Source organism: Balaenoptera borealis (genome assembly GCF_965194805.1).
Source record: "Balaenoptera borealis genome assembly, chromosome: 19".
NCBI lineage: Eukaryota > Metazoa > Chordata > Mammalia > Artiodactyla > Balaenopteridae > Balaenoptera > Balaenoptera borealis.
The window spans coordinates 67,881,771-67,894,078 of record NC_138878.1 but is presented as its reverse complement, the minus strand read 5'-3'; the positions used below and the strand labels follow the sequence as shown (position 1 = coordinate 67,894,078).

The 12,308-nt window shown below is 42.2% G+C and overlaps 1 protein-coding gene across 10 annotated transcripts in view; it reads right to left on the bottom strand.

Annotated features, from left to right (window-relative positions):
- Positions 1-1,083: 1,083 nt before the first annotated feature.
- Positions 1,084-12,308, bottom strand: part of LOC309617248 (uncharacterized protein) — a 52,016-nt gene continuing 40,791 nt past the window's right edge. For 9 of the 10 annotated variants that reach the window (XM_082369200.1, XM_082369205.1, XM_082369202.1 and 6 more), the window contains 3 exons: positions 11,516-11,611; positions 7,561-7,704; positions 1,084-7,021 (listed from right to left, as the gene is read on the bottom strand). In XM_082369200.1, the coding sequence (XP_082225326.1) occupies positions 5,055-7,021; positions 7,561-7,704; positions 11,516-11,611 (2,207 nt within the window). In that variant the 3' untranslated portion in view covers positions 1,084-5,054. Of the gene's footprint in view, positions 7,022-7,560; positions 7,705-11,515; positions 11,612-11,874; positions 12,125-12,308 lie in introns of those variants that run through there. The other variant, XM_082369209.1, reaches the window with a different exon arrangement.

Here is a 12,308-nt window from a genome sequence, read left to right as displayed (position 1 = left end):
ACCTGGTCACCAGATACATATTATTTCTCCAATGCATTCTACACTGTCATCCTTTTATTATTCCAACAACTCAAAACCCCATCTAATTACTGAGCCCATCTAACCGTTATAATTTCTAGGATGTGTTGTTCTTTGTATCAGGTTCAAGTACTGTTCCTTAACACCAGGAAACTATCAACACAAAATAAATCGTCTCCACTCACACCTAACATATAGTGGAGTCAGGGACATACTGGAAGGACATGTGAAAGTGCTGAAGAAATAACCGCCAACATAGATTTCTATACTCAACAAAAGTGTTTTTCAAAACAGAGCACGAAATATGAGAAACATAATAGAAAACTAACCCACACAAAATGAATCCTAAGGTTACATTTAAGGCCAGAGGAAAAGTGATCCCAGGTGAAAAGTCTGCAGTGACAGAAGGAATGAAGATCCAAGAGAAGGATGCACCTGTGAATCAACACAATTGATTCATTATCTGTGTAAAACATGAAAAACATCTCCTTGTTGAGAACAATAAAACTACCATGCGATACTCAATAATATCCCTTACATTGTGCAAAAGGAGGGTAATGGTATTAACTCTATACTTTTTTGTGTTAAAGACATTATAATTTTTAGTTTAAACATTAATAAAATAGGAGTATATACATTCCCAACTAAAAGCGAAGTTTAGAATGTAAATAATCTACACAAATTTTTAAAAGAATGTATATAAGACACAGAACTGAAGTAAAGATAAGCACACAACAGGAAGATGCATCACACAGGAAATGTATATGGAATAAATGTTTGAATTAGTAGTCAGTAGTTTTCAGTGGGTTGAAAAATATCCAGCAATATTCAGTTTATAAGTCACAGTTCGAAGATATGTTACAGGAATAAAGCAAATAAAAATTTGGAAAATATATACCTTATAATTATTAAACAAAAACACAAAAATGTGTATTTGTATCTGAAAAATAGATATAAGGAAGAAAATAGCAGGAAGACATATTATACTTTAAAATTTGTATACAATTTTAAACATCAATTCAATTTACATAAAACAATTTTACTATAAGAATAAAGAGTTAAATCTATAAACAAATTAGAATATTTTAATGTTATCTCAGTAATTAATTTTTATAAGGCAGGAATAACATTGGTTAGGTTCTATTAGGTTCATATACCAAGATGAATAAATCTGACCTAACAGATACATATAGAACTGCATACACCAAACGCAGGATGTTTGCTTTTTAGCACAAACTGAATATATATAAAACTGACAATATATATAGGACCATAAAAAAAAAAATCTCTAACTTGCATAGAATGTGATAAAACAGAGACTGAAATAAAACAGGACAGAGATTAGAAACAGAAGATGTGATTGAAAACATTTAAAGATGTGCTTGGAAATTAAGTTACAAAATACGAAATAACCCATGCCTGAAGGAAGCAAGGATAATCAAAACTGGAGAACATGTTTTTTGAAAATAATGACATCCCCAATGCCAATTTGATAGGGCTTTTATAAGCAGTATAATGGGCAGCAGTCCAGTAAGTTAGGAGAAATAGATGGGATCTGCCCTTATCTTGAGAATATGGGCTTGGGCTGGTCACCTGACTTCTCTGCACCTCAGTTTTCTAATCATTAAATTGAAGGGGTCTCCATGGTCCTTTAAAGTGTTCAAGCCCTATTATTTAAAGCATAATCTTGTTCTTAAATTATTATAGGATATCCAACTTGAGACTTCACTTTACAATATTTGAGAACTAATGACATCCCTACATATTCTCATGAGATGCAATTAATAATTACATTAAAAGGAATCTCCAGGCCCAAATGGTTTCACCAGAGAATTCTACCAAACATTTAGAGAAGAAATAAAACCAATTCTACAAAATCTCATCCAAGTTGGGGGGGATGGAGTCGGGGTGGGGGAACACTTCTTAGTTCATTCTGGGAGGCCAGTATTACTCAGATACCAATAACAGTACAAAAATAAATAAATAAAATATAGACCAATATGCTCATGATTTTACACATAAAATTTCTCAACAAAACACTGGCAAAAGGAATGTATGTATATACACACACACACACACACACACACATATATATCATTATATTCCATATTCCATGACTGCAGGGATTACTTTGCAGAAATACAAGGCTGGTTCAACATTCAAATCCAGTCAGACAATCCATCATATCAACAGGCTACAGAAGAAAAGTCATATGATCACATCAACTGAAGTAGAAAAGTCATCTGACAAAATTCAACACCTATTCATAATGAAAGCTCTTAGCAAATGAGAAGGGAAACCTTCCAAACTAGATAAAAAACATCTATATAAAAACCCACATTATCATCTTATTTAATGGTCAAGCAACACTGAACGCTTTCCCCTTAACATTAAGAACATGACAAGTGGGCTTCCCTGGTGGCGCACTAGTTAAGAATCCACCTGCTAATGCAGGAGACATGGGTTTGAGCCCTGGTCTGGGAAGATCCCACATGCCACAGCGCAATTAAGCTCATGTGCCACAACTACTGAGCCTGTGCTCTAGAGCCCGTGAGCCACAACTACTGAGCCCGTGTGCCACAGCTACTGAAACCCGCATGCCTAGAGCCAGTGCTCCACAACAAGAGAAGCCACTACAATGAGAAGCCCGTGTACTGCAACGAAGAGTAGCCCCCGCTCGCCAGAACTAGGGAGAAGCCTGAGTGCAGCAATGAAGACCCAATGCAGCCAAAAATATATACATTTATTTTAAAAAGAACAAGTGTGTGCTCTTTCACCATTTCTATTCAACATTGTACAGGAAATTCTAGCTAGTAGAACAAAGACAGGAAAAGGAAATAAAACGGATACACATAAGGAAGAAATAAGATGTTCACTATTCACTGATAACATTGCTTATGAAGAAAATCCTGATGAATCTACCAAAAAAAAAAAAAAAAAAAAAACCGGCTAGAACTAATAACTGAGTCCAGCAAGGGCACAGGATACAAGGTCAACATATAAAAATTAATTATATTTCCCTATAACAGTAATGATAATGAGCAAACTGAAATGAAAAACTCAATACCACATATAATGACTCCAAGAAAAGGTGCATGGATAAAGATCTAACAAAATATGTTCAGGATCTGTAAGGTGAAAATTATAAAACACTAATGAAATAAGTCAAAGAACCTAAATAAATGGAGAGACATACCACGTTCATGGAATGGAAGACTCAACATAATAAAGATGCCAAATCTCACCAAAATGATCCACAGATTAATGTAACATCCATAAAAATTCCCACAAGATGTTTTTAAAATATAGACAAGCACATGATAAAATTTATACAGAAAACCAAAGGAAAAATTGACATGGAAAACTAAATCAATTTTTAAAAATAAAGAAGATGGAATCACTTTACCCAATTTTAAGATTTAATGATAGCTACAGTATTCAAGATAATGTGGTATTAGCAGAGGTTTAAATACCCAGATCAACAGGATAATATAAAGAACTCAGAAATAGACCAAAATGAATATGCCCAACTGATTCTTTACTAAGTTCATTTCAATAGAGGCAGGACAGTCTTTTCCACAAATGGTACCAGAACAACTAAACATCCTGAGGCAAAAAACACAACCTAAACTTCACATGGTAATACAAAAATTAACTCAACATGAACTAGAGATTTAAATATAAAAGGTAAAACTATAAGACTTTTAGGAGAAAATATTCAGGACCTAGAGCTTGCTGAAGACTTCTTAGACAAGACATGAAAAGCAGGAAGAAGGGGCCTTCACAATAATGCCATGGATTAACGTAACAAAAATGACTTGGCCTACAATGGGAATACAAAACTAGACATGCGGTCATTTGAAAGGCCCTCAGGAGGGTTCAGAGTGAATACATGATTATTTTTATGTCTTTCTGTACAGTATATTTCTTAACATGAAGGAATACTATCACATGTTGCTCAAAAAAAAAACCAAAAAACAAAAAATAAACCAAAACTGCAAAGAAGGAATTTCAAAATACCCTGACAAAAGATACTAGTCATTAGTCATTATACTGGGACTAAGCCAATGGCAACAACTGTGGAACACACATGTACCTGCACCCACACATGCTCATTTCATCTGTTAAAATTCTAGTCACTTTACTTGACAGTGACTCTTCACACAATCTTTTGTAAGATTAAAAATGAGATTACCTCTCTGCATGTATCGTTATCCTTTAGCTTAATTTAGCTATGTGTTTCATTTTGTTCTGGCTCTAATTCGACCTCTAGAAAGTCACTGAGGTGGACCTGAAGAAGCCTCTCTAAGGAGGAATCAGAAGGAAGAACTGGGATTCATCTGGGAAGGTCGCACAGCTACACTGTCATTGTCACCCCACAGAAAAAAAAAAGAATAAATAAACAAGTAGATTAAGTATGAGTGTTAGGTGGTTAAAGACACACGACACAGTATGTTTTCAAAAAATCAGTCTTAAATATGCAGTAAAACGGGCCCATTCATACATACATCTTTATCTCCTTAAATATGAAAGTATTTCATAAGTCAAGCCTTCATATTTCTCAAAAAAACATATGCTACTCAAGGATAGAGACAATGTTGTAGAACAAAGTTGGCTTTCAGTAAATGTTTTCAGACATACCCTCAACTGTCTAACTCTCCTGACATTGGACAGCAGCGCATGTATATTCAAGACAAATAAAAGGAACAAGGCCCTCTGATCCCTGCAACAACACTCCCCTTACCTCAAATAAACTAAGGAAGGGATGACAAATTGCCACAGGCTCATCACGGAAATCTGAAAGCTGTGTTTGCATTTCTCTCTTTTCTCGTCTCCTCCTCTTTTATTTAAATATCCCTGATATAATTTTGTAGTGTAAACTAAGGAGAAAGATGTGGCTGAGGGTTTTGCTAAGTGCACAATAAAGATTGGATCACTCTCCTGTGTGAATTTTCAGATACAGAATAAGATTCTAGGCTGAGGCCATTTCTAACATGACTCTTTAGATGACAACTGATATCCTGCAATAGCTTTTCTCATGGGGAAGAAAAATGAGAGGTTTCTCTTTGGTATGAATGATCAGATTCTGAGTAAGATGTCTCCTCTGGCAAAAGATTTTCCTCAGTCGTTACATGCAAAAAGTCTTTCCCCAATAGGAGTTCTTGAAGACTGACTGAGGATTGCCCACTTGTGAAGGTTCTTCCCACATCTGTCACACTGACAGGGTTTCTCCCAGTATGAACCCTCTGATGCTGAGTGAGGGATGAGCTGCGACTGAAGGCCTTTCCACACTCACTGCACTCATAGGGCTTCTCTCCAGTGTGGATGACAGAATGTCGAATGAGGCTTGTGCTCCAGCAGAAGGTTTTCCCACACTCCATGCATTCATAGGGCTTCTCTCCACTGTGAATCCGCTGGTGCCTGGTGAGGCCTGACCTGCGGTTAAAGGCCTTCCCACACTCCATGCACTCGTAGGGCTTCTCTCCAGCATGGATGCTGATGTGTCGAATGAGGTCTTTCCTAGTGCTAAAAGCTTTCCCACATTCTTTGCACTCAAAAGGTTTTTCTCCAATATGGGCCCTTTTATGCAAGATGAAAGTATAGCAGTAGGTAAAGGCCTTTCCACATTCAGTGCACACATAGGGCTTCTCTCCAGTGTGGATGACGGCATGTCGAATGAGGTTTGCCCTTTGGCAAAAGGCTTTGCCACATTCCATGCATTCATAGGGCTTCTCTCCACTGTGAATCCGCTGGTGTCTGGTGAGGTATGACCTACGGTTAAAGGCTTTCCCACACTCCATGCACTCATAAGGCTTCTCTTCAGTGTGGATGCTGAAGTGTCGAATGAGGTCTGACCGATTGCTAAAGGCTTTCCCACATTCTTTGCATTCATAGGGTTTTTCTCCAGTGTGGGCTCTTTTATGTAAGATAAAAGTGGAGCAGTGGGTAAAGGCCTTTCCACATTCACCGCACACATAGGGCTTCTCCCCGGTGTGACTCCGCTGGTGCTGCTTGAGGTGTGACCTGCGGTAGAAGGCCTTCCCGCACTCAAGGCACTTGTATGGCTTCTCTCCGGTGTGGATGACATAGTGTTGGATGAGGTCTGTGCTGTCACAAAAGCCTTTCCCACATTCATTGCATTCAAAGGGTCTCACTCCACTATGAATCTGCTGGTGCCAGGTGAGATGTGATCTGCGGTTGAAGGATTTTCCACACTCCACACACTCAAAGGGCTTCTCTCCCGTGTGGATGATGTAGTGTCTAAGGAAACCTGTCTTATCTCGAAAGGCTTTCCCACATTCTTCGCACACAAAGGGTTTTTCCCCAGTGTGGCTTCTGTTATGTAAGACTAAATTGGAGCGGTGGGTGAAGGCCTTTCCACACTCACTGCACTTGTAAGGCTTCTCTCCAGTGTGAATCCGCTGGTGCCTTGTGAGGTGTGACCTGCGGTTGAAGGCCTTCCCGCACTCTGTGCACTCATAGGGCCTCTCCCCGGTGTGGATCATGTGGTGCTGGAGGAGGTGTGTGCTCTTAATAAAGGTTTTCCCACACTCTGTGCATTCATAGGGCTTCACGCCAGAGTGAATCTGCTCATGTCGAATAAGGAAGCAATTCTTGTTAAAAACTTTCCCGCATTCCTCACACTTATAGAGGTGTTTCCCTTCATGTATCAAGGGTCCTTTCACTGGTCCATGTGAGTCACATTCATAAAGAATATCTCCTGGAAAGACTCGCTGCTGAACAATCCTTGAGTGACAACCATCGTGTGTCCCTAAACCACCATGTTCAGGGCTCATTTGCCCAGAGAGCTTCTCCCTCTGGGGGTCCATCCCTGGTCTCAAGTGGCCTTCATGCATTTCTAGTGGCCCATCCTGATCCTTGGTTTGTCCCAACAGGGAGTCCCCTGAGGCTCGCTGAGTCAGTTGTTCCTGGGGTGAGACTTCCTCAGACAAGGCCAGGTGAGAAGGGGCAGGCTCTGTAGTGTCAGGTTTTGTGTCGTCACCTGAAGGGAGTACAATACACAAAAAGGCATATAAGTGATGGCAACATAGAAGAAACTAAATCACCATGTCAGTGAGAAGAAGATGAAAATAGTGGGTCTGTACCTGCTGTCTTTTCAAATCTCTGAAACCCAGGTGTGCAATTTCTTTCTTTTTGGTTCTTAGATTCTTGAAAATTTTAGAGGGAAAACCCAAAGGGACAGCACGGGCATGGGACAGAATGTCTGGAGACGAGGGGCAGGTAGACAGAGGAATGATGACACTGCGTGTGGTGAGTTTGCTCGAAGCCAGAACATCTCAAGGTGCTACAGGAAGCCAGCAAAGGGGCACCTAGTGCAGTAGGTGGGAGACAGGAAGAGGTCATGCAGGCTTCCCAGATGCGGCCAGACCTACTGACATATAGAGAAAATGGGAAGGCCCTGTCAGCCTTTGGAAATAGAACGAACAAAGGCACAGAGTCTTCCAGAATCAGGGAACTGCAGTGCATGAGAGGATAAGGTTGGTGAGAGTGGAGCTCCCAAGATGGGATTAGTGTCCTTACCAGAAAAGATACTAAGGAGCTTGCTTCTTTTCTCTGCCATGTGAGGACAGAATGAGAAGGCTGCCATCTGCACACCAAGGAGCAGGTCCTCATCAGACGCCAGATCTGCCAGCATCTTGATCCTGGATTTCCCAGACTCCCGAACTGTGAGAAATAAACGTTACTTGAGTTGCCCACTCCGTGGCATTCTTGTTACAGCAGCCAGACTAAGACAGGAGGGTATGAGTAATGTTCTCATTCTGGAGTTTGGTGATGTTAAGAATATTATTTTCAAAAAGAAACAAATGAGCAAATAATTTAATTAATACATCAATTAATCAAGGTCACTGATGAATCAGTGATGACAATGTCCCCATAAAACCAAGGTTTATGATTAACTGAAACCTGCACCTGAGATCCACTACACAAAAGTTAGAGGTCACATGAGTATTATGGTTAAGAACATGGTCTCTGACCACAAAAACCCTAGGCCCAAATTCCAAAAGAACGCAATATTAGCTTTGTGGTGTCTGGTAAGGCACTCAAAATTCCATAGGCCTTCATTTTCCTCTTCTGAAAAATAAAGCTAAAAATAGAGCCCACCTTGTAGGACTGCTACAAGGATGAAGTGAAACACTGCATATACCATGTTCAGCAGGGTGCCAGACACAGGGCAAAAAGTCAATCAATTAGCTTTAATTTTTTATTATGGGTTAGTCCAATAATGTACACCTGGGACCTAACTAGGCAGCATGTAAATTGGAGGTATGAGAATGAGAATGTGTGGATTAACCTTGGAGAGCATTTAAGAGTAAAGAGAATGAGCCATGAGATGCTCCATGAGCCAACATTCAAGTGATGATCAGAGAGGGAGAATGAAGGTCCAGTGAGAAGAGGGGCAAAGAATCCAAGAGGGTCAAATGCTCAAACACGACACAGTCTGAAAAGTCTGTGCTGCGTCCTGAGCTCATATGGCGTGGCGGTCAAGAGTGCTGGCTCTGGAGCAGAACAACTCGACTCAAATTCTGCCTGTACCCAGCCAGCTAATGTTGGACAAATTCTTAGCTGTTTCCTGTCTAAGCTTCCTTGTCTGAAAAACTGAGAGGCTCTCAGTTTCTGCCTCATAGGCTGCTGTGAAGGCTAAATGAGAAAATGTCTGTAAAGCACTGGGCACAGTGCCAGGTGTGTTCAGTAAATTGTGGCCCATCGCTCATGATTGTTTATGGTTGTGCTGTATTTGAAGATTAGGAGCAAAGCAGTGACCGTGTAAGGAAGAGTTTCAGCGCTGTGGTGCAAAGGAACCTCCCTCAGACCTCAAAGAGCAAAGGGAACATTACCAAGAGCTGCCAAGGATAGGGACAGATGGAGTCTTTCATAGATGAATGGTGGGGATGTTAAAGGGGGCGGACACTCTGCAGAACTGTCTGGAGTTTCTATCAAAGCTGAACATACAGCTACTCCAGGACCTGACCTGCACACATACCAGAATGTATTCCTAATGGAAATCAGTGCTTACATGCACCAAAAAACATAACATGAATATTCTCAGCAGCATTAAGCTGAAAACAACAGGAGTGCCCATCAGAAGGGGAATGGATCAGTGAAGGGCAATTTTTCATGCAATGAGATATTACACCATATTAAGAGTAAACAAATTCTAACCACAGGCAACCACATGAAAAGAATCTCAGACATGATGATCAAAAGAAGACATATATGACAAAGAGCGAGCATGCTATGGGGTTCAACAGTCCAAACTAATTGATGCCGACAGTCTAAATAGGGGTTACCGAGCACAAGGGGCTATCGAGGGCGTGAGATCCCAATGAGATGCTGGAAATATTCTACATATTGACTGAGGTGGTGCTTACGTGGGTTAAACATACGCAAGCATTCATGAAGTTATTAACCTCTTAAGATTTTTACACAACACAGGGTGTGAGTTACACCTCATTCAAAAAGTGCAAGAAAATTTTAGTAAATGAGATGGACGGAACTCAAGCATAGACATCTCTTGCAAGAATGAGACAGCTTCTCCAAAAAGATGGATTTTACAGGGAAAGTAGAGTCAATGTCAGTGTGAAGCCATTAGAGAGACAGAAGCATTTTCTATTTACTTTCCCCGAGTGTGAGGCAACTGAGCATATCTTTATGTTACAAAAGAGGCAGAAAAGGTGAGAAGCAGCAGTTCCCTGAAAAGGTTTGGCCTAGACTGTGGTACATGAATTGGCCTTGGTCAGGGCTGAGATCTCCTCTAGGGAGGTGAGGAAGGAAGTTACACATATGAGAGAATTAGATGAATGTGTAAGGGTTTAAGGATCAAGCAACACAAGGATATAGGCTCTATTTTCTTTTTTTCTTTTTTAAGATTTTTTTGACATGGACCATTTTTAAAGTCTTCATTGAATGTGTTACAATATCGCTTCTGCTTTATGTTTTGGTTTTTTGGCTGCGAGGCATGCAGGATCTTAGCTCCCCGACCAGGGATCGAACCTGCACCCTCTGCATTGGTAGACGAAGTCCCAACCACTGGACCGCCAGGGAAGTCCCACAGGCTCTACCTTCGACATGAAAACGTGCTGAGGGCTCAGTGGATGGGGTAGTGCTGAAGGTTGGGAACAAGATCTTGGTGGCTGCGGGGGCCACCGTGGGAGACAGGGCTGACTAGAGGCACAGAGGAGATGTGGGGAGACCAGCCAGGAGTGTGCTGGCATCACCCAGGCAAAAGCTGAAAACTTGGACCGAGGGTGTGGGGGGGGCATCTTGTACTGGTGGTGGAGGTGACAGACTCAGGAAGCGTGCATGCAAAACGGACAGCATTTGGAGGGCTTGGTGGAGATGGGGGTGTTGAGGAGTTGTCTGAGGCTGCACCCAGCCTTCTAACATGCACGGGAGGTGGGAGAAATGGGCAAGGTCAAAAGCCCCCTCTTAGGCATGTTGAGCATGAGGTGCCTTGAGGTTAAGCAAACAGGAGGGATAGGAAAACTAGGGCAGGGGAGTGCTTCTGGGTGTCTGACTGACACTCAGAGTGTGGGTGGATGGAGAAGGTGGGAAAGGGTGAGATACAGAGCATAGTTGGAAAGGCCCTGTTTACTTGTAGTTCAGAAGGAAATGTGAGATACTATCATTACTCACTAGCACTAATCCCACGATGTGAATAATACTAATAGGTTACTTTTGCTGAGCCACTCACTATGGGTCAGGCCCAGTGTGAAGCAGTTTCATACATAATCTATTACATCCTCCAACCACCCAACGAGACAGAAACGATTATGACTACAATTTCTCAGGAACAGACTGAGTGTAACTGACCACACTGATCAAACCATTTCATTCCTTTCCTTGAAAACACTTAGCCTCATTTCCCAGCTCCAGGAACCAAATGACAAAGTCGAGTATCTTGTCAGTGGAATGTGAGTGGAAACAATGTGTTGGAAGTGGGTGTGACATTTTCCCTTCTCTGTTTTCCCTCTGCCAGCTGGAGGATGACAGGAACCCTGAAGGTCTCACGCTGATGACAGAAGGTAGCTGAGTCACTGAATAACTGTGTGGTCAGAGCTCCCTACTGATCCACATCGCCCTTGGTTCAAGAAAAACACTTTTCGTGTGCTGAGCCATGGAGATTTTGGAATACACCTGTTAGAACAGCTAGATTTACCTTGGCCAAACTTATATACAAAGGCACAACGGGATCATGGAACTTCCCCAGGGCCACAAGTCTGTGTGGTGTGTCACACCTAGTTTTTAAGCCCAAGTACATGGAGCCAAGAGCCTGAACTTACCTGATACGCCCCACACCTCCCCAGGAGCAGTGGAGAGTGTTATGGGGTAGAGGGACCACAGGTTAAAAGGTTCCACAGATCCCACGCCTCCAGAGAGGCCACGACAAGAAAATTCTCACAAATTTTATAGTTAATGGTCCTCTTGCTGTCTGCAACCTGCTGTGATGCCCGCTTGGCCAGCTGTTGGCACTCACCTGGGCAGGAGCTCGGGGAGTGGCCTCTCTTCGACGTCTGTAACTCTGGGCTGTGCTCCAGTGGGTGGATCAGCTCTGGCTTGGGCAAAGGACACCCTGTTCACAGAGAAAAAAAGAGAACATGGGGATTTTGGTGAGAAGAAAGAAACCTCTCAACCCAGACTGGGACTGCAGGATTTGCAAGAGACCTCGGAATGTAGCTGCTCCCATCCATGCAAACAAAATGCTGCAACTGGGAAACAAACTGTAAAAACACCATCCTTTGTCCCCGAAGACTGTAGACATTAGTGCTGGTTGCATAGACAGCACCAACTCCCTTTGATCTCCATCCCACAGAAGCCAGCACCGTTCAGACGTACCTCCTGAAGACGTTTTCTAATTCATTCAAGTCAGGGACCTCAACCTCCTGTGCATCAGCAACACCTGGGGTGCCCAGCTACCACCACACAGCAGTTCAAACAAAATCTCTGGGAAGGGCCTGGGCATCAGATTTTAAACGCTCTCCAGGCAATAGTAGCCAACCTGGCAGGCTAAGAAGCCCTGGTCTCCATCATCCCACAAATGGCATCATCGGTATCTGAGGTAGGCAGGTTACCTACGACAGCCGCTCTGAATAAAAAGAAAGCTTTATTTCAGGAAGGGCTGAGTGACGCCCTCACAGCTCCTGCCATCCAGAAGCATCTTGCGACTCCTGTGAGGGAACCAGCCTGAGCATCAGAACCAATGAAGCAAAGAAACAGATACCTGGGTTGGCACCCCCAACCTGGAAGCCAGCATCACCTCTGAGCTGCTT